The sequence below is a fragment of the Aulostomus chinensis genome, chromosome 19 (assembly GCF_037954235.1).
Source record: "Aulostomus chinensis isolate RoL2024-O1b breed Wild chromosome 19, RoL_Achi_v1.0, whole genome shotgun sequence".
In the NCBI taxonomy this organism is placed as follows: Eukaryota; Metazoa; Chordata; class Actinopteri; order Syngnathiformes; family Aulostomidae; genus Aulostomus; species Aulostomus chinensis.
Window position 1 is genome coordinate 1,548,336 of NC_141338.1, and position 22,626 is coordinate 1,570,961.

The 22,626-nt window shown below is 48.5% G+C and overlaps 1 protein-coding gene across 7 annotated transcripts; it reads left to right on the top strand.

Moving 5' to 3' along the window:
- Positions 1-601: 601 nt before the first annotated feature.
- cnnm4a (cyclin and CBS domain divalent metal cation transport mediator 4a) lies at positions 602-22,330 on the top strand. Of its 7 annotated transcripts, none has more exons than XR_015110291.1 (9): positions 602-1,969; positions 4,451-4,594; positions 4,968-5,102; positions 5,364-5,533; positions 7,446-7,542; positions 9,273-9,362; positions 12,197-12,372; positions 12,677-14,824; positions 16,566-22,330. XR_015110291.1 is itself a non-coding variant. In XM_086186478.1 (8 exons), exons 1-8 carry the CDS (start codon positions 652-654, stop codon positions 13,205-13,207), a joined length of 2,661 nt encoding a protein of 886 aa, XP_086042604.1. In that variant the 5' UTR covers positions 611-651; the 3' UTR covers positions 13,208-22,330. The 7 variants fall into 7 exon arrangements, 2 of the variants coding, with proteins under 2 accessions (XP_086042605.1, XP_086042604.1); XR_015110292.1 differs by having other exon boundaries at positions 16,571-22,330; XR_015110290.1 differs by having other exon boundaries at positions 12,677-13,555; positions 14,685-22,330.
- Positions 22,331-22,626: the final 296 nt, after the last annotated feature.

The window sequence follows — 22,626 nt, forward strand, 5'->3', positions numbered from 1 at the left end:
ACACACGTGCATGTGCGCTGTGGTGCTGCATCATCCTCATCATCCTCATCCTCATCATCCTCATCCTCCTCATCATCATCATCCTCATCCTCATCATCCTCATCGGGAGCCTCCTGCTGCAACTGCCAGAGGGATGCAGGATGATGGGAGGATGGGGGGGGGGGGTGATGGGATGTTATGTCTTACGTAACAGCTGCTGGCTCCGGATGCAGTTGGAGCAGAAAGCCGCATCGCCCCAAGCCTTCACAGTGGGGGTGCTGGGGGTGATGTTGAGTGAGGGCGGAGTGAGGGGGTGACGCCGGGTGACGTGAACATAGAAGCCCTCACTCAGCCATCATCAGCTGCCGCCGCGGGGAATTGTGGGTATCAGAAATAGAAGAGGGCGGGGCCGTGTTTGTTTATTGGCCCTACCTGTCGCTGTCCAGTAGGTGGTGATGGGGGGGGGGGGGGGGCGGAGCCGCTTGGACATGAGTAAATGACGTCAGCTCCTGGGTCGCCGAGCAGTGAAACAAACATGGCGACAGAATGGAGCGGGCAGCAGGGTTACGTTCTCACCGTCATTCTCTGCCTGTGGAGCGCCGTCGGCGGCCGCACGGAGGCGGCGGCGGCGGCGGCGTCCGGGGAGGCGGCGGCGGGAGCCAGGTGCTCGGCATGCGGCTGGAGAGGAGCGACAAGCCCACCGCCACCAATGACGACGGTGTCCTCCAGGTGACTGAGGAGAGTACCGTGCAGCTCCGGTTCTACGGGGTGCAGCTCCACTCGGGCACCTGGACGCAGATCCGCTTCACGGAGTTGACCGACGGCGGCGATGAAGCGGATGAGGAGGAGGAGGCGGCGGCGCGGGGCGGCAGCAGCAGCGGCGGGATGGACGCGGAGCCCGACAGGACTTGTGTTGATTTCACGAAGGACATCAGCGTCGGGACCTTCATGAACGTCAGCGGCAGCGGGACGTCGGGGCTGCTCACCGTGCGCGTCAAGCCGCTGCGCAAGAGCGAGCCGCAGAAGGAGTACGCGTTGTGCACAAGGAGCGCGGCCGGGGGCCGGTGGGTGCAGCTGGGGGACAGTGATGGGCGGCTGCTGGTGGTGGAGGAGAAGAAGTCCCTGCTGCCCATGTGGCTGCAGGTGATCCTGATCTGCTGCCTGCTGGTTCTGTCCGGGATGTTCAGCGGGCTGAACCTGGGCCTGATGGCGCTGGACCCCATGGAGCTGCGCATCGTCCAGAGCTGCGGCACCGACAAGGAGAAGAAGTACGCCCGCAAGATCGAGCCCATCCGCAGCAAAGGGAACTACCTGCTGTGCTCTCTGCTCCTGGGAAACGTCCTGGTCAACACCACCCTCACCATCCTCCTGGACGACCTGATCGGGTCGGGCTTGGGGGCCGTGGTGGCCTCCACCATCGGGATCGTCATCTTTGGGGAGATCGTTCCCCAGGCGCTGTGCTCCCGCCACGGGCTGGCGGTGGGGGCCAACACCATCATGGTGACCAAGCTTTTCATGCTCCTGACTCTGCCGCTGTCCTTCCCCATCAGCAAGCTGCTGGACGTCCTGCTGGGCCAGGAGATCGGCACCGTGTACAACCGGGAGAAGCTGGTGGAGATGCTGAAGGTGACGGAGCCCTACAACGACCTGGTGAAGGAGGAGCTCAATATGATCCAGGGTGCCCTGGAGCTGCGGACCAAGACGGTGGAGGACGTGATGACGCCGCTGGGGAACTGCTTCATGATCCAGGCGGACGCCGTGCTGGACTTCAACACCATGTCTGAGATCATGGAGAGCGGCTACACCCGGATACCCGTGTATGACGATGAGAGGTCCAACATCGTGGACATCCTCTACGTGAAGGACCTGGCCTTCGTGGACCCAGACGACTGCACCACCCTGAAGACCATCACCAAGTTCTACAACCACCCAGTGCACTTCGTGTTCCATGACACCAAGCTGGACACCATGTTGGAGGAGTTCAAGAAAGGTGTGTGTGTGTGTGTGTGTGTGTGTGTGTGTGTGTGTGTACATTAGTGCGTGTGTCATAAACGACCCTCAGCCTCCTCTGTGTGTATCGATAAGCTCCATTGATCAGTGGAACATTCGACCTGCCTGTCAAACTGGATGTTGTTTGGCCTGCGGCAGCGTCCCGTCTGAGGGTCCTGGTGGTGTTTCACCATCAGTCCTCACCGAAACACGCCTCCTCGCCAGTTGTGTTTATTAACCGCAGAGATCTGGCACCCTCTTTTGTCCCCCCCCCCCCCCGCAACACGTTTTGGTTCAGACGTCTCTCATAAGAATTTAAACACAAGAAATCCGATCCAGCTTCTCGTTCAAACATCGGTTCTGGACTGCATCAGAGTGGAGGCCGATCGTCCTCCGGCGCCGGCGGGGTGACGTTTGGACACCAACCGTTATCTGGTGTTAATCAGTGAAACACCCTGCATCCTTTTCTCAAACGTTTGAACCGTGTCTGAGGAGACACTGCTCAGCGGTTGTTGTTGTGGTTGTGGTTGTGGTTGTTGTTGTGGTTGTTGTTGTGGTTGTGGTTGTTGTGGTTGTTGTTGTGGTGGATGTTGTGGTTGTTGTGGTTGTGGTGGTTGTGGTTGTTGTTGTGGTTGTTGTTGTAGTGGTTGTGGTTGTTGTTGTGGTTGTGGTTGTTGTTGTGGTTGTGGTTGTGGTTGTTGTGGTTGTGGTTGTTGTAGTCAAGGTCTCTGGTGCTTAAATGCTTGTGAGACATGTCTGAACCAAAACATCTCCAGATCAAAGAGTTCCTTGTCTTTAGTTGGGGGTCCAGAGCGTGAAAATGTGTGACGACAAAACCACCTGAAGCAAGTTTCCGTAATGTGAGGTCATTTACCAGGCCGCCTCCCGGCGACGTGTCATCACGAAGCAAAAAAAACGGCACAGAGCGCCAGGCGCCGGATGTCTGCTCTCCTGTGTTGGTACCGGCCACAGAAACCTGCAGCGGCCCAGTGAGGCTGAGACGGGCTGTCGCTAAATGCGAGCGATGAATCACTACCTGGTGATGACTCACGGCTGATGGAGCTGCCGAGCTCCGTTGTCCTGAATTCATTTGCCACAGGGTTTGATGCGATCTGGCAGCAGACTATTATTCCCCAGATTTAACCGCCGATCGCCTCCAATCAGCGAGGACGAACTAATCAGTGACATCATCTGCTGCCGTGTTTGATGGGATGAAACTCTACACATTCAGGCGCTCGGGATTAGTGCAGGAAACATCAGCGCTGTGGGCACCGTGATGCAAACTGCTAATCTGGAACTGTGACCTCTGACCTTCCAGTGGAGGTCAGACAGGACGGACATCTGCTGAGGGTGATGATGACGATGCTGCTTGGGTCAACAGTGACACGCCTGCAGGTCATAGTAGCTCAGGCGTGAAGAACAACTCAGAATACTACAGAGATGGTAGTAAGGAAGTGGGCGTGGCCACAGCGACATCACTCACTGGTTTGCCTACTACTGAGATTAGCCTTGAATTTAGCACCAGAGTGGTTCAGATACTTTTACTTCCTTCTGATACTTGTATATCAGCAGATACTGAGTACAGCTGTAAGACCAGTGTGGTAAAAATATATGTATGTACACAGAGCTGGGCAGGGATGAGGTCTTGCTGTTGTCCAACAGGAAGTTAGCTGGGCAAGGACGAGTTATATTTTTGTAGTCCACCAGGAAGTTTGCATGTCAGAAGTGAGTTATTTTTGTAGTCCAGTAGGAAGTGAGCATGGCAGGGTTGAGGTTTATTTGCGTAGTGTTGACCTCTGACCTCATTTCACACATGGAACCAAAGAGGGAACTGCACGTCAACAATAAGAACTAAGTTCTGGCTTTTCAGGTGATGGCCAGGAGGCGGCCATGTTGGACATCTGGCAGTAGAACAGGAAACTGCAGCAACTGGACGCCACGTGCTGGTTACAGGAAGTGATAATTGCAGCACGGGTCAGCGTTTTCTGCTTCTTCAGGTAAAATCCAGGTGTGATCGGGTTTCACTTGGTGTTTGACTTGAAGGAAGAGAGTTGTTGTTGGCGTCGACACGCTGGACCGCCCCTCAGCCTGCTGCTCCGTGCGTGAGGAGGAGATCTCAGCACACGAGATCCAGGATCCTTAATCATCCCCACATCCTCCTCTTCATCTCGCTTTGGCAGCTCCTCCTCCTCCTCCTCTTTCCTCTCCAAAGCCCTGCGTCCGGTTGGAGCTATATTAAGGCATCAGACCGTCCTCCCAACAGTCAGCCTAAATCCACCGACAGATCCGACAGCAGCGTGACTGCAGCTTCCAAAATAGAAAATCAAGAAAGGATGTCTGATGCAGCCGTTTGAAGGCCGGCGGAGGTTTGGAGCAGCAGCTCCTCCTTCCTGTTGCCCTACTTTCCTGGCAGCTGAAACGTCCTCACTCATAGGTTTGTTAGAAGCACTCACAACCCAGCTTTGATCTCTGCTCTGACCAGGTAAATCTCACCTGGCCATCGTCCAGAAGGTCAACAACGAGGGGGAGGGCGACCCCTTCTACGAGGTGCTGGGGTTGGTCACCTTGGAGGACGTCATCGAGGAGATCATCAAGTCCGAGATCCTGGACGAGTCCGACCTTTACAGTGAGTCTGCGTTTACTGGTCCAACACACACACACACACACACACACACACACACACACACACACACACACACACACACACACACACGGGACTGTTTGTGTTCCAGGCCTGTGATCTGGTTCAGACTTGAGTTGGTTCAGTTCAGGCAGCCTCAGGTTGAGCTGTTACAAGCTGGAACCGGGTCATGCAGGCCGGTCCGCAGGGTTGGGGTCAAAATAAAGTTTGATGGAAAAGATGGTTTGTGCTTGCCACTGAACAGCTGTGTGTGTGTGTGTGTGTGTGTGTGTGTGTGTGTGTGTGTGTGTGTGTGTGTGTGTGTGTGTGTGTGTGTGTGTGTGTGTGTGTGTGTGTTGTCGTCATCGTCTCCCTGCAGCGGACAACAGAAACAGGAAGAAGGTGGATCCCAGTAAAAACAAGCGTGACTTCTCGGCCTTCAAGCACGACGGTGACAGTAAGGTGAAGATCTCTCCTCAGCTCATGCTGGCGGCGCATCGTTTCCTGGCCACAGGTGAGCTCCCAGGTGGCGGCGGCTGAACTCGCCACCAGGATACACACATTTAGAGGGCAAAACATATTTGATTCTGAAGATCAGTTTTTGAGTTGTTCCTGGTTTGTCGGCACCTGGTTTAAGACTTGTTACTGCAGACCGAACAAGCTCAACATACTAGTAGGCATCATTGTTGTTGTGATGTCATAGAATTTCATGTAAATGAATGTAACCTTATATGGTACCAGCCTAACACCTGCTTCCTCTCTGTGGTCCAACCAGAGGTGAGCTTGTTCAGCCCGTTCCAGATCACTGAGAAGGTTCTACTGAGGATCCTGCGGCACCCGGACGTGGTCCAGGAGCTCAAGTTCAACGACATGGACAAACGCTCCGCACTGCACTTCCTCTACCAGAGAGGCAAACCTGTGGACTACTTCGTCCTCATCCTGCAGGTACACACACAAGTACTTCAAACACAAACCTGTGTGGTGTCAGCTGGTGTGAGAACACGTCAGGTCCAGGGGTGCGGCGGCGCCGCGGTGTCAGGTCGGCTCACAGGTGGTAGCGAGGGTTTATCTTGGGTCACGTCTGGAGGCGTATAAGCAGCCTGCCGGCGCTAAACTTGTCAACCTTTTAAGACTCATCCCACTTCCATGAAGTCACTTAGTCAAGTTTGGACTTTTATTGTTTTATTTACCTGTAATTGTCGGTTCTCACGTTTAACGCAGGTGTAACGGGTGCTGGTTCCTGGCGGCGACACTGCAGGTACTCGCCCTTCTTAGAATACACCTCTGTCCAAGTATCATCTACTCGTCTCAGCATCAATGATGAAGACAGAACAATAAATATGTGATCAGAAACATAAACATAGTAAACATACAACATACTGTGTTACGGGCAACGTTTACACGCGTTTGATACAAATCATGTCAGACGAGATCAACAGCTGTAAATATCAGCTATAAAACATCTGCATATTAAATATCGGCAAAAGGTCCAACACCGACTGCCAAGTCTCTGGAGAGTTTTCCTATGGAGGCGGAGCCAAAAGGTCAAGAAGATAAAACACCTGCAAACACGCCAGCGTTGTTTTAGACTTGGATGAAAACTCAGATACGATGTTGCACAAGTTTGCATCTGCAGGTTTAAAGATTTAGGATGAATAAAAAGTTTGGCTCAGTGAATCAACAGCTAATAGATGTGTGGGGGGGGGGGCGATGGGGGGCAGACTGCTCGACCTTCACTAGTAGATCCTCTTACGTAAGTGTGAGACAAACTGAGGGGATTGAATGGTTAAAGAGGATGGAAGAGAAGAAAAGCAGATGAGAGGTGACAGCAGAGCCGAGCATATGGAGGGTGAATAAACAGCAGCGAGAGGTTGAGGGATAAAGGCAGAGGGGGGAGACGACACCCACCCCCCCTCTGCAGCAGCATGAAGAGACAGTTTGAGATGATTAGCAGAACTGAGCTAAAAACGTTAAGCTAGCAGTGTGCTGAGTTGATTTTTATTCAATAAATTAGCAGCTGTAGCCTAAAGTCCTCTGCTGGAAAGCAGGCTAGTTAGCTAATGTTGCTTGAAGCTAATTCATTCGCATGAAACTACATAATAAACCTGAGATTTGAATAAATTTATAGAGCAATGCAGGGAGGAGGTGTGTTTGTAGTCCAACAGAAAGCGAGCACGTCAGAGAGGAGGTGTGTTTGTAGTCCAACAGAAAGCGAGCACGTCAGAGAGGAGGTGTGTTTGTTGTCTTGAAGCCAAATGAAAAAGAAAAGCAGCAGGATGTTGGTGATGTTCTCCAGGAGGCGGTTTCACTGCTCCGTGTCTCTGTTGGCGTCACTCGTGTCCCGACAGCTGAGTGAGTCTAAACGTTCAGGTGTTTGTTGTCGACACCTGAGGTGTGGATAAAGTGACGGCAGACACTCAGAACGCAACCTGAGCACCGCTGCTCCTCTTCCACCGTGTGTGCGTGTGTGTGTGAGATGCTTTTGTTACCAGGACCTCTAGTCCTCATGGGGACCCCAGACTGGTCCAATGAAAGGGTTCCAACTTGGTTTAAGGGTCCAGTTCAGGCCCAGGTTTATGTTCAGTTGCGATGGCTCAGGGTGGTTAAGGGGCTCACACATGTTGCTGGACATACGTGCGTGTTTGATGTAAAGAGACACGGAGAGCCGGATGAGCCGTCCTGCAGCAGGATGTAATATTCATCAGACCTCCAAGTGTTTGTGTTACCAGCCACAGGAGACGGCCTGGACTCTCTGACACACACCAGTGGGACTGTCCGGTTACAGAAGCATTTGAGTAAAAGTTCTGTGTGTGTGTGTGTGTGTGTGTGTGTGTGTGTGTGTGTGTGTGTGTTACAGGGCCGAGTGGAGGTGGAAGCTGGAAATGAAAACATGAAGTTTGAAACTGGCCCGTTCTCCTACTATGGCGTCATGGCTCTGAGCACGCTATCGCTGGGTGAGAACATACACGCACCACACGTCTTCTGAGTGAACAGGGAGAGTTTCTGCTCCACCAACATTCTTCCACAGCGTCTCCGTCTCTAAACTGTGGCGACTGGAGACTCCTTTAACAAAGAGCAACAAGACAACATTGTTCCCACAGTTTGTTTCATCTCAATTTTACACGGCAATCATTCGACCACGCTGTCGTAGCTGTAGCTCCGCCCACTCTGCCACCACCACAGGGACATGGCACGTAGGAGGGACACACTGTTGGTGCGTGTTTCAGGTGCATGGCAGGTCGTCTGCGCTGTGTTGGATCACCACCATTATTATCAGTGGATATATTTGGCCACGCCCCCTTACACCAATCAGAGTTAATACTTGAGATTCTGGGTGATACTGCACCGCTGGTCAGACGCTGGCCTCGGCCCTACAGATACAGGAGACTTGTTCCCAAAAAAGGAATAATTGTTGGAAAAGGCAGCGACTTCCAGGGTTTATTCAGTTTTATACGTTTTTATAGTTTTTATGACAGTTTGAGCCCAAAACAAGCGGCAGCTCCAATGTGGGAGGTGAGGTCGTGTGTCAGCGGTTGCTGGAGCGCCGCATCAGTAAGTCACTAATCAAGCCGCTTGTGTGAAGAGACGAGTGGAAAAGTCAATAGGCTTAACCCAAATACGGAAACACTTAGACGACTGCTCATGGAGTTTGCCGTCTCAGTGGAGGTGGCGACTGAAACGTGAACTGAAGACAACGAGGCTTCTCAGTAGAGGTGTTTTCATCCTCAGCTTTGAATGCTGAGATTACTTTTAGTGAACGTTCGTTATTGATGGAGCCCCTCTGAGCTGCCCCGAGTACACCCGCACGCTCGGAACCTTCTAGCCAAACCAGGCTAACAGGCTACAAGTGAGCTAACAAGCTATTAATGTCTCTGAATGGTTCAGTTCCAGTCCTCCACCTGATACTCCTCAGTGGTCTGACCGGCTTCCTGCTGCATCACTTCATCTGTCAGGAGTACCTACAATATTAAAACTGTTTACACACACACACACACACACACACACACACACACACACACACACACACACACACACACACAAGCGTACTCATTGTAACCCTATCACTGGTCAAGAAGCAGCTCTTTTATCTGGCTATGAAAAAAAAACCCGCCACACACCAAGAGCCAAAAACCGCGTCCCTTCGATGTCCTCCACGTTGGGTTGTGTGTCAGCGGTTTCATGAGGTGGTGCTGTGTACAGTATAAGAATGGATCCTGGTACCAGCGTGAGTGGAGCCGGTTCTACTTCCTCCTCTCTGCTCTGTTGACTTGTTTCTCTCTCTGTCCTGATAACCTGCTGTCTGAACTCGCCGTGCCCTCCATGCTGCTCAGTGTGTGTTCGTGTGCGGTGTCATGTAAGTCCACTGTATCTATATTTATTCATGTCGACCACCTCTCTGCCAAACATGCAGTCATTCCTCATGCTGGAAGTCCGACTTGCATTTCTAACTGGAAGCTCAGATCGGATCAGGATCGTTGTTTTGGTGAGCTGGGTGAGGCGCGTTAGCGCTCCAGAGAGGTTCGCTCCTCGTCCTCTCGGTGACGAGGCCGGCGCCGCCGTCGGAGAGAAAAGAAAACGACTGCAGCAGCGATGTGATTCAGCTGAAATGGAAAATAAACCAGCTCATCTCTCTCTCTCTGCCCTTCCTCCTCCTCCTCCTCCTCCTCTTCCTCCCCCCTCTCAGCCGTCACACCTCCTCTTTCCCCATCAGTGGCGTCCCCCCCTCCAAGACGCCTTTCTCTTAAGAGGTTTTCTCTGTTCTCTCGTTTCCCAGGTAAACACTCGCATGGGTTAGCGTAGGGTGGGAGGGGCTCCTCTTAAAGCCAGACTCACCATTTTAACTCTCCTCGTTGTCTCCAGAGCTCCGATCCAGCGAGTCATGGTTTTGACTGTAATTCGCCTCTCAACAGTAAATGTTTGACGTTCGCGCTCGGGCTGTTGCTCCAGACCGACCCATCCCAGTGCTGATGTGACGGAAAACCTCCACTGATGCCCAAAAGATCATTTTAAAAGATGTGTTTTCCAGGCTTTTTAATATAAAAGCTCTGAACCCTGAATTCAGTAACATTACATTTAGAAATGACAGGACTAATAAGCTGTAATTGAACTAATAACCCTGGTAGATAAATTGTGATTCCAAAGCTGTCAATAAGATGTCACAAAATACCAAACTTTCTTCCCTCTGGCTGCTAGCAACACAAACAGCAGTTTAGAAAAGCCCCACTGACCTCTGGGAGTGAGTGGCGGAGAAATAGAGCAACGGTGTAAAGCTGCGCTGCTATTCTATGCACTGTCCACCAGAGGGTGGTAAACAGCTCATCTTTCAACACTGCTCATCTCCGTAATTCAACAAAGAAAACTGTTGAATGAAACTGGCCTTAAGAGCATTAACTTGGAGATCTCGAATATCAGAAGAAGGTATCAATGCAAGTTAGAATTCAATTGAAAAACCACTCAAAGCTAAAATATAATATGCAAAAATGCAAGCCAAGATGAAAGCTGAAAATAAACCCAAAAAGGACTAAAACTACAATATAAACTTAATTTTTCTCACTAAAATGACCTGTAAACACTAATGAGCTTAAACACTGCAGGCTAAATGGATGCTAAAGGAAGCTACAATGTAAGTTGAAATGCACAAGTCTAAGAAAACAAGTTAAATGAGAGCCAGAAAGACTAGAACATCAAAAAGTTTAAGCTAATTTAAGCCAAAACAGTAGAAGTTCAAATGTACCAAAAAACAAACAAACCTGCATGCCAGACTGTACACAAAAAAAAGCTTGCTAAAAAAAAAAGCCAGGAAGAATTAAAGCTGCTAACAGTGAAAGCAAAAAACCTTCACTATAACTTTAAAAGGCTAAAAGAAACCAATGGAAGCTAGCAAAGGACTAAAAGCTAAAAGGGCAAGCTTGAAAAAAACTAGAAGCTAAAATAAAAGGATGAGATGAACACAACTGAACACCTCTGGATGTCAGGACTCCACTTTAACGAGTCACTGAATGCTCAGCTGGTGAGTGGTTTGCTAAAGATTCAATGTGTTAGCCTTGCAGTGCTTAGCTTAGCTTAGCTTAGCTTCGGTTAGAGTGTTTGACGGATTGTCCATCACGTGACCCCCATGTGGCCCCAATGGGGTCGGCAGACATCAGCTGTAAATCATGAAGGGAGACGGGTGGACTTGCTGGACGGGGCTCTGGACGCGGCGTTCTCAATTTTTCTAACCTTCTCACCACCTCCTTCCCGTTGAACCGCTGATCCGCGGTCAGATGCTTGTCATCACTCCACAGCGGGAGAGTCTGACCGTAGACCTTCGGTTACAGGGATAGTTTGACATTTTGAATAATACGAAGATAGGAAGATATTCAGAGTACCTGTGTGCCCACCAAATATCAGGCTACAGCTCACTGAAGGTAACAGAATCTACCGACCAGCAACTACGAGCTCAACTTGTGACAGATTGCTGTCTCAGCGTAAAGCCCCAAACTCGCATAGCAAGTGTCTGACGTGCGCGCGCCCATAATTTAAACTGCTGAACATGCACCTGTTGCATATTTAGGTCCATCAGACAACCTTCAGGCTTCCACTCTGAACCAAGTTCCATCTTGAGGCTTCATGAGACGATCCGCTGTAGTTTGGGGGAGTCAAACGACGCAAATGACGTGCATCAGTTTCCACTTGCTATGCGTTTGGGTCTTTAGGGTTGCTGTCAAGTGGATTTTGGAACATTTGGACTGAGGCGGGCCAGCTTTTCCCCCTCCATTTCTATGCTAGGCTAGCTGGCTTCACATCAAAGGCCCATTCACGCTCCTGTCACACATGAAAATAAATGTCAAAGGACGTAAGCGGATGTGTGCCCGGTGATGAGACGGTCCTGGATGGTTCAACACGCTTCAGGTTTCTCATCGTCCTGCACAACTTCTCCTTGAAAAGCTCTGGCATTTCCTTCAGTGTTTTGGAGTCTGGCTGCACCACAGCGCCACGCCGTGGTCACCGGTGGTACTGCTGCATTTGGTCTGTTCACTCTTAGGACACAAACACAGAGGACCAGTAAGAGGAGAAAGACCCGCCTGCGTCTCACAGTGAACGCAAATGGGCCTTGATATGAAACAGGCTGATGGATGAGTGTCCTAAGGAGGTCGTTATCTGAGATGTCAAACTATACCTTTACCGCCCCCCCCCCCAACTGATCTCTACTGCAAATGAAGGTCCGACACCCCCATGGACAGCTCTTCTACCACTAACCTTCAAACCCGGCGCCCTCGCCTCACCTTCCATGACATCACTAAACCCAGCCAATGAGAGAGATCCATCCTCTTGAGTCCCGTCATGGCGATGAAACACTCAGACTTTCTCATCTCACGGCACGTTTGTTGTTTCTGTCGATAACAAACAGTCTGATCTCTCCCCTGTCAATCATCGCTGGTGGGATGTTAATATGTTGTGTATTTGTTGCTGTGTGTTTTCACGTCGTTCTCCCACAACCATCTTGTTCGCACGTCATTTATTTATGTGTGTGTGTGTGTGTGTGTGTGTGTGTGTGTGGGCATGCTCTTTCTTCTTTATTTTATATCTTCGCTTCTTGTCACTCACTCCCCTCTCTTTCAATCCCAGAATTCAGATCTCCGTCTCACGGGGGAAACCTCAACCGCTCGGCGTCCCTTAGCTGCACCGAGCGCGCTCCAGAAAGCGGCTCTGTCGGCGGCAGCAACACCCAGATCCCCGGCACGCCCTTCCAGTACATACCGGACTTCTGCGTCCGGGCACTCACAGACCTTCAGTTTGTCAAGGTAACGCCATCTCCACCAATCAGGACACTCCATGCAGCACTTCTAAATAATACTATGCTGGTGGCATCTGTGGGAGGGAACCTGGATGAGGGCGTGTGTCCTGGTCACCATGCTAGCGCCTCCTCTGGTCAGTGGGGGCACACACGTTCGGTCTGACCTGGCTGGTCGTTGAGGTGGTCTCTTCAGTGAGAGAAAGAAAGAACCGGGAGAAAACAAATCTCTCAGCTGCCTTGATGGATTTGATATTGAAGTTTTCAAAGATGTGAAGGTTCACATTCAGGCTCAACAGTTCTGTGCTCCTCAGATCACTCGTGCCCAGTACCAGAATGGTCTCCTGGCGTCCAGGCTGGACAGCACGCCGCAGTCTCCAGAGGGCAGTCAAGTTCGCTTGGACATGTTTGCCTCGTTGCCCCCCGTGACGCCACCAGGAACACGCAATCCACTGCCTCTGGCCACACCTCCCGCAAAGCGGCCACCGTCTAACATTCAGCCGATGCTGCCGAGCAACCGCGCCGCTCTGCCCCAAAGCTCCTCCAGCCGCAGGCCGAGCCAGCCTCTGCCCCAAGCCACTCCTCCTCCTCCGGGCAACCACGCCCCCCTTTCACAAACCCCTCCGTCTTCCACGAGTTCCAACCCCCACCCAACTGTACCCAGTTCCTTCTCCTCCAAACCTCAGCAGTCGCCGCCCTCTGCTGACCCCGAGAACGGGCTGGGAGAGACCACCACTCTGCTCAATGAGCAGCAGAACTGTATGGGCCCACGCCGGTCCAGCCATACCCAAGCCCACCCGCACGTCCACACCATCAGTCACGCACACACTGAAAGCATCATCTAAAGGCCCGAACGTGCACTCACCTGTATGACGCCCCCCACGCACGACCTCCTGGTCGAAGGATGTCCTCCTCCATCCCTTCCTGCATGTTCCCCTCCAACACCACACACACCAGAACAGGGAACACTCGGTGGGAAGAGACGAATTTGTTCCTGAAGGATCGGCGTCGTATCTTCTAACCCTGCTGCCGGCTGCTGTAAGAAAATTGCTTCCTGATTGATTTTCCCAAAGAGTGAAACCTCCGAATGGCTCTTTGTCAGATCGCCTGTCGGTTCTTAGGAACTGAGATAATCAAGGCAGCGGCGATGTGAGTGAATAAGCATCTGCTGCCTTCCAGCCTCCGAGCTGCCGGTGAGTCAGTTCAACTACCAGCAAACGCACCAGATTCACTGTTGAGAAGGTTTTCAGGGGTCTGAAGGGAAAGTTAGACCACCGTAGCGCTGATGTTGCTCGTTTTAGCCCTTTTAATACAAACGGCCACGTTGCAAACTCCGAGCAACTGTGAGGGGTGACCGTTGTGTTTTGAGGCAAATCAGTTTTACAAAGCAACAAATAGCATTTTTTCTCCCGTTGGGTTTGGCTGAGGTTGCCTCGGTGCAGGTATGCGCTCCTTTAGCTCACCGAGGCATTGACAGGCACCTGAAACAGTCGGATTTTGTCCAAGCTGCACGATCAGTGTGTGCAACGACACTGGCACAAACTCTTCCTGGGGTTAGTAGCACAACTGGAACAGTGAGCACCTCCACCAAACCCTGTGTCAGAAAAGGTAAAAAATGCCGTTTTGTAGCTTTGCCAAACAAACCCCCTGAAGCTCAGAAGTGTTCCTCCTCCACAGGAGCCGTATGGGAAGCTGCCCGCTACCTCGGTCCACGCGCCAGCCCTCCAGCAGGGTTGTTGACAGGTCAGCATGATGCTGCAGACAAGCGCTGCTGAAACAATCACCGGTGGAAGTTTCGTTAGGGTTCATTCGCGCTTACGCTTTGAAATGGAGTCATTAACTTTGTAGACAAAATAAGGAACCAAATGAGAAATTGTCAGTTTTGCTGTGTTAATGAATTAATGGCTGCATCCTTTAAATCAGGTCGTAGTTGTTGTTTTTTTAAGTATCGGTGTAATAACTGGTATCAATTGCACAATACGATGAAATATGATTATTTTGGCAGCCACCCCCACCTCAATAAATCCAACAATGTCTGAAGATATTTTGCCTGCTAGCGGCAGCCTGCTAGCGGCAGCCTGCTAGCTGGCGGGCTAAAACCTGTAAGAACAGCGCTATGGTGGTTTACCTCACACGCACAGAGACGTGAAGATGAGTGTCTTCCTGGCCTACCTCTTGACCAAGGCAATACATTTTAAATTATTTAATTTCCAAGAGTATTTATTCATTAATTTATTTGTGTTTGACATTTGATTTGTAGTTTTATACTTTGGAAGATTTGTTTTTTCTGTCTTTCTTTGGACTCTGTGGTTTAATTTGAAGGAGGGACTGCGTAGTTCACATGGCACGACCTGCACGGACGCTGTTTGCTGTTAACAGCCTCCACTTAGCAATGAAACGATCGTCACTGTGAGCAGAGTTGGGTGCCACGCCAGATCCTCTCCATGTCGCACAATGTCGAGGTACGAGCCACCAAACTGGATCTTCATGGTGCAAAGCTGATATGCCTAAATACTGCGTCCACGTTCCAACCAAGCGGACAGTGACGTGAGGACTGAGTAGAGCAACCGGTAGTTCAGTTGCAGTTTTTACTTGCTTTGTAATCTCCACCATCTGCTGTCCAAGTTTAATTGGACGGTCGAATCTTTCTGACCAAGCTCTTTCTCTCAGGGGCTCCCGACTGTTTTGGTTCCATTCAAGGTCGTAGCGAAGATTTGAGTCACGCTGAGGTCACGAGCCCACCTATCACACCCTGAATATGCTTGACTGATACCATTACCGCTTCCATGTTTGTATGCTGAAAATGAAGCTAGAGTGCGACGCAGGGTTAGCTTGAATGCTAAGCTAGCCAGCTGCTGGCCGTAGCTGCCAAGGCTGGTGGTGATCCCTGCGTTTTGATCTCGGTGGTGCCGAGAAAATGCAAATTTCCCTAAAATCTACATCTAAACTCAACAAAACAAACTGCAATTACAGTTTCAGGAATCGTTACGACGAGAGTTCTCTCTGAGGAACAAAACTAATCCGTGATTTCAAGGCCAAATAAAACTACGTATGGCATTAATTATGCTTCCAGATCCCTCCCTCCACCGGCAGGAAGACATTACTGGTGGAGTAGAATAGCGAGGGGGAAAAGACTCACAATGACGTTTTTAGAGCACTCAGCCGGTCCATTCATTACCATTCTAATGTAAGCGAGATCAAAAGTGAACTCAAATTTACTTTAACATGTTGGAATTACTACTCATGGTAGCGTGTGAAGGTTATTGATGTAACAACACCCAGAATAACAAAATGATGACCTCAGTGGCAGCTGCAGCCTTGAAGTCCAAAATAGCCTTCCTGATGTGTTTGGCGTTCTTCTGTTTTGGGTTTGTTGTTTCAAATTTTTCACTTGCAGTTTCAACAAGGCGTCTTATTCCTGCGTTAATCCAAGCGGAGGCTCGGCCGATAGCGAGCCTTAAAAGACGCTGCGTGCCAGGACTAAATGGAGAACCCTGGCATGTGCTGATGATGTCACCTTGATGATGATGATGCAGATGAAGCTACAGCCTGGAGGCCAAGTGGAAGCAGCTAGCGCGGCTCTCCAAACTCACCTCACACACGTTCTGATTGAAGTTGTACAAAAACCAAACTCTTATTTTAGGTTGGCTACAAAATACCAGGATTTTTTTGGCGCTTAGGTTTTTGTACACGTATTTTTGAAAGTAATGTGGTGGCGTCCATTCGTTGGACAGAGAGAGGCTAGTTTTTTCTCATGTCTCTCAGGCTAAGCTAACTTGGCTAACCACCTCTGGGCTGCAGCTTCATATACAACCAGTAGATGCGTCTCATGTGACTCAGCGCTAGAAAGCAACTTTCTTCCCAAAACTTTTCAAAGCTTTTCACACACGTATTCATTCACCGCAGAGCAACAGGGTTGAGGATGGACACCTGAGGATGACGTGAGCGTGGTGGACGGCCGCATCAGGACCACTCTGTGACATTTAACACACGACAAACATTCCATTGCATGTCTCCACAGGATTTTGAACCCTGTTTTAGCCTAAACGTAGTGGACAAGCCCTCGCGTCTCTTGCAATTTCTGCATGTGTGTGTGTCATCACGACGTTCCAAACCAGGGATTAATGCATACACGCCGCACTTGATACTATGTGAACTATGTTTTATTGTGTGTGTAAATGATACTGTACTTATTCACCCCAGAGCAGACGGCGGAGGACGTTTGGTTGGTGCGGAGAGACATTGACCTGAAGACGACTGTAGCGGCTCTCTGAGCTGACGTTAAAGCTGCTAGCATGTAATCTACCTATTTTCCTAATGTATGCAGTAACACTGAAACAATTTACTGTAAAGATAAATTATTTTGTTCCTGGTATAGGAAAGATATTTATTTGAAAAGATACGAAACTGCTATATAAGCTAGCACTGATTTAAAAACACTTTAAACTTGTGAGTTAGCATAAGTCTGAAAAAGTGAATAATCCAAAGCATTTCTCCTTTTTTGTGGGATGATTTCCTGAATGAGAGGAGAACTGGAGCGTTCAGGAGCAACTGGGAAGTTCACGGGAAGCTCCGACCACCATGGTCTGCTCAGCTCATTCGTGGTGGAAGATTAATTCTACTTGCTCTTTGCACAAAGAAGCAGTGTCACTTTTTTGACACTTTAACTTTTCTTTGACATCACATGACCTAAATGTCAATTTACAGCAGTTCAACACGCAGCCTACTTGTTTATGTGACCTTGCTTCCATTAAAAAAAAGAACCAATTCTGAAAAATGTCCCAGCTCACAACCAGCTGATTTTGCTATGATGGCATTTCTATATTTAATGAAGCTTTGCAAGGTTTTACCTTCTCACTATGAATGTTGTCCAAGCTACTGGCCATGGAGGTGCAGAGGCGTCCCATTATTTTCTGGGACTGAACCCTCATAAGTACATAAATCCAGGAGGTGGACACATGGAATATTCAGGAATGAAAAACATTCTTGAGTTCTTTCAAAAACTGCAACCTAATGTGTATCTTCATCCACCCCCAGGCGTCGCAGTTCTGAAGTAAAGTCATCTTTTATTTCCACACAGTTTTTGCAACTTTGAGCTTAATTACCATGAGAAATATCAGAGTTTCACCAGCAAAACTGCACCAATTCAGTGTCTAGCCTTCATCCAGGGTTAGAAACTGGTGTTTATCCCCTGGACGTTTCCTCTCTCTCTTCTTATTCACCTGAGAAATTTTTGAAAAGTGCACTTTGTGTAAATTTTCAAGGGTCACATTTCCATGTGGGACAAGTTACAGCAGACGATCCATTTTCATACCAGGCTCCTCTTCTGTTTAAGAAGAAGTTCATAAAAGGACGGTAACTGAAAATTCTGGACCCGCCCTTCTGTACGTCCAAGGCCTTTCATTTGGAAACTATTTAAAGTATGAAGGTAAAAAAAATTGCTTGACTAATAAACAAGTTATTGTATATTTGAATGACCTCTCAACACATTCCCCAAACTGGAAAGTTTCCCGTTTCCCAGTTGCCTGGATGCGCTTTAAGGCTACATCGCCAATAAGGAGCCTGCCCGGGGCCCCAGAGTGCTGCGTTCATGTTAAGTCTGAGTGACTGAAATCACACGACTCAGACCTGTAAATTCACACCACAATCCAAGTTCTGATGACCACAACACTCCCATTTCACTGTCGCCACAGTATTGAGGCATCGATGCCATCAGTCAGCAAAGGTCTGATGTCATCAACTGGACCCGGAGGCTGAAAGTGATCCCTCACTCTAGAAGTGTATTTCACCTTCCAGGCACTCACTGATAGGAGTCTTGAAGATGGTTCACCCTCCTGCATCACTTCTTGGGGATTTCAGAATGTAGAAAGCCAGCTACTTATATTTAGCTTGAAGCTAACGGAGACTGGCGGCTAACTACAGCTAAACTGTCCGTTGTACTGTCTGTTCTTTAGACGTCCAGACAAGCGACCAATCATCGACAAACATTTTGACTGGAGATGGAAGCTCTTCTGGAACGCTGTGGTGCGAACCAGAGGTGTTCTGGTGAAGTTTTTGGATAGATGAGCGGTTGTTGGCCGTCGGTCTCTGTTAGCTTCAGGCTAAATATGAATGTGGCTGGTTCCTCCCACGTTCTCAAGTCACAAAGCTGTGATGAAGGAGGGGGGGAAAATCCCCCAGTGAGCTCAAGACATTGATTAAAAAAGGTGAGATGTTTTGTGAGGTGTCCCTTGAAGTCGTGCAGTTGTGAGTGACTCACTCGCCTGGCAGGAACGCAGCAGAAGCTCCAGCTTCTTCTTCCTCTTCTTCCTCTCCTTTTTTTTTTTTTTTTTTACCATTGAAGCACAATAGTTTTGTTTTCTTAATATAATTTTGCAGGGCATCCCTGTGTCAGAATCTAGCTTCCTCCCCCCCTGTGCTTACATGATGGATTCTGCTAAATTGATCTATGTTTTATGGAAGGAGCACCGTAAGAGGCAGTATTCTGGTTTAGGGGTGTGTGTCCTGGGGCCCCGGAGCAGGAACGCCTGGCCCTGGAGAAGATCGTCTCCACGAAAACTACATTCAGCTGCACTTTTCAGCTGAGAGGGAAAACCTGCTTATTAGATGCAAATATACTGTCTAGCTGACGTAGCCTTACCCTCCATTTGAAGAAATCTTAGACCTGCCTGCTGGTTCATATAGGTCTCATGTAGCAATTGGTCTGATACTGGTTTCCAGTGAAGCCACTGGTTGGCTGTGTGACCACCAGTTTGAATACTGGGAAATGTGAAAAACTGTTTGACTTAGTAATGTTGTATTTATTGTACACATTGTATTATTTGCTTCTTCTTGTTTTTCTTTGGTTCTTGTCGTGAGGAGGTGCGCACCTGAAGGTTGGGCTCTGTGAAACGGGCTTCCAGCTGCGAATCGCAGCTTTTATTGGGTTCCTCCACCCAGAGACACTGTGTTCAGGTTCCTGAAGATGGAGCCACGTTTGTGTCTTCATTGTACTGAAGCAGCAGAGCGGTGCAGGGATGAGGTATTTTTGTAGTCCAACAGTGAGTTAGCATGTCAGGGATGAGGTATTTTTGTAGTCCAACAGTGAGTTAGCATGTCAGGGATGAGGTATTTTTGTAGTCCAACAGTGAGTTAGCATGTTAAGGATCAGGTATTTTTGTAGTCCAACATGGAGTTAGCAAGTCAGGGATCAGGTATTTTTGTACCCCCGGAGAGGTCAAAAAGCTCCAGCAATACTTGCAGTTAAATGAACAACTTGCTAACAGGCTAATGAGACTTCCAGGTTTTGTTCATCAAGATCATCTTCACTAATGAACCCTCTGATGATGCTGGAAGCCTGAATGTAACGGTTAGCAGTGCTAAGCTAAAGTTAGCCTATGAAGGAGCTACACCAGGGTCACATGACTTCAAGGTCACCACCACGAAGCTTCAGGCTTCTTGTGTTTCCCCCTGATGACCTTTAATGACCTCCATGACCTCTGTAGGCTCCTCTAGACTCTTGTTAGCAACCCAGGTTTTTAAGACTCCACCACTCCAACATCCACCAGTCTGGTGTTACTGGTGGATCTGATGTAGAACTGAACCTCCACCATCCACCAGTCTGGTGTTTACTGGTGGATCTGATGTAGACCTGAACCAGTCTGGTGTTTACTGGTGGATCTGATGTAGAACTGAACCTCCACCATCCACCAGTCTGGTGTTTACTGGTGGATCTGATGTAGAACTGAACCTCCACCATCCACCGGTCTGGTGTTTACTGGTGGATCTGATGTAGAACTGAACCTCCACCATCCACCGGTCTGGTGTTTGCTGGTGGATCTGATGTAGAACTGAACCTCTAACATCCACCAGTCTGGTGTTTACTGGTGGATCTGATGTAGAACTGAACCTCCACCATCCACCAGTCTGGTGTTTACTGGTGGATCTGATGTAGAACTGAACCTCCACCATCCACCAGTCTGGTGTTTACTGGTGGATCTGATGTAGAACTGAACCTCCACCTTCCACCGGTCTGGTGTTTACTGGTGGATCTGATGTAGAACTGAACCTCCACCATCCACCGGTCTGGTGTTTACTGGTGGATCTGATGTAGAACTGAACCTCCACCATCCACCGGTCTGGTGTTTACTGGTGGATCTGATGTAGAACTGAACCTCCACCTTCCACCAGTCTGGTGTTTACTGGTGGATCTGATGTAGAACTGAACCTGCTCGTATCTTCAGCTGCTGGGAACCACTCACCTGGTTTCAGGTGTACCCCATGCTGATTTATCTCTGGTTTTTAGCTCTCGTTCCTGTGCCGCTCTGTTTGAGAGAGAAACTGTTGATGCTGAGTTTACTCAGTTTTGTTTTTTCTATTGCAAATCAAGACGTGACATGGAAACGCCACCAAACATGAACTAATCTTTATTGACTCATTATTTGACTGACAACAGCTTCTTTAAAAGAAATTCCCTGTTAGGAAAAAATGTTTTCTGTGTCCACTCAGCAAAGTTGTAGTTAGAAACAAAGGTCATCTCATATTTTACTGTTAGATTTTAAATTTCAGAGTTGCAAAGAAGTGTTTTGACCTGCGTTAATACCTTTGTTCACAGCGTAACCCTGTCTGACCTCCTGAGGGTCCTGTCTCTCTGCTCCTGAGGATAAAGACACAAACGTGACGTCGCCGTTTGTGTTCTTGTAAATACTGTAAATGAAGAGATGTTGAAAACAGCCTGTTTATAACGAAAGACGTTCTGTTGTTTCAAGTTTATTTTCATTGTTTTACTAGGAAGGCATTGATTAGCAATAAACATTGCACAGACTTGACCTCAAACTCTAATTTGCTACCTCCTCCATCTGTCCTCAGTTTGTCTCGTTATTTATGACTTTTTTGTCCCTCCAGTTTCCTGCTTTCCCGGATTTTGCTTTCAAATTCCAAGTTCTGTTCTATTCCAAAGTTTTCTGTACACGGTCTTTAACCACCTCTTTTCATTTGAATTTAAATATTATTCGCAATAATATTCCAAAAAACAATGTCTCTGCAAATCTAAAAATGTCTTTGCCACTCCTTCTTTTTTTGTTTTTGTTTTTACTTTTGAATTCTTCAGTTATTTTCTTCATCCGAAGGTTTTGTTTACAAAGTCAAATCTGAAACTTTTCCATCGAAATTCAACTTTTGTCTACTGTTCAAATTATCTTTGAGAACCAAACACTTTCTTACGGGAGGGAAGATGTGAGACACGTCCTGATTGGCCAGTCCCCGGCTCACTTTGGCACCAGACTGGCGAATAGAAATGTGTGTCACATCTGTCAGTCTAAGCCCCGCCCACCAGTCTCAGTCAACCAACAGGTTTTGATTAATTTCGCGTTCGATGGATCAACAATCATAAAACATCTTCCAGGTTGTGTTGGCATGCGTTTTGCTCATGAAACAAAGTTTACTTCCTGTTTCACAAAAACAGAGACTCAAGTGTAGTGCCCCCCCCCTCCCAAAAAAAAGGTCTCTCCTCAGCCGCCACTCCAAAATATTGAAACTCCTGTGGTTTTGTGTCGGTTCCACAAAGCCATTTTTATTATTCAGACCTTTGTTGTCATGGGCCGTGTGTGTGTGTGTGTGTGTGTGTGATGATTAGACATGAAGGTTAAATATTTCCTGCTGCAGTGGACGGTGAGGAGGAAGAGGCGGGACCACGAGGAGTTTTCACATCATTTATTCCTTTCAGACACTGATTTCTTTCCTGAAGTACTAAAATATTAATGCCCTGCTTAGCAGTAAATGTACACGCAGTGGACGCAGAGACCTCTTTGGCAGGTTTTAGTTTTCAGCTGTAACCTGTTCCAGAGGGTCATGAGTGTTTTAATCAATAGAAATGGGAGGAGCCACCAGAGATGGACTGTGCAGCATTCAGCAACGTGTACACGCTGTTTTATAACTCCTGAGGCATTTGTAGAAGTCTGAGGTTAATAAATCTGAGTTTTATTTCTCTACAGAAAATATGCCTTTGTTTCGTTAATGTATGGAAGTCCTCAGTGGACGACGGGATTATTTTGGTCTGCAACTTGCTCATTTCACACCAAGTCATGTGTGAATGGTCTCCAGAACGTTCTCTCACCAGAAGGAAGCTGGTTGTCAGAGGACACGTGTGGGTGCCAAGCCGTGACCTCCTGTTGTAGAAATGTTACATTGAGACGTTTACACGCAGGAATACACCTCACAGACGGGCTCATTATGAATCTTTTCTTTAAAAATAAATAAGACTAAAAGGCAGCAAAGGAGCAATACG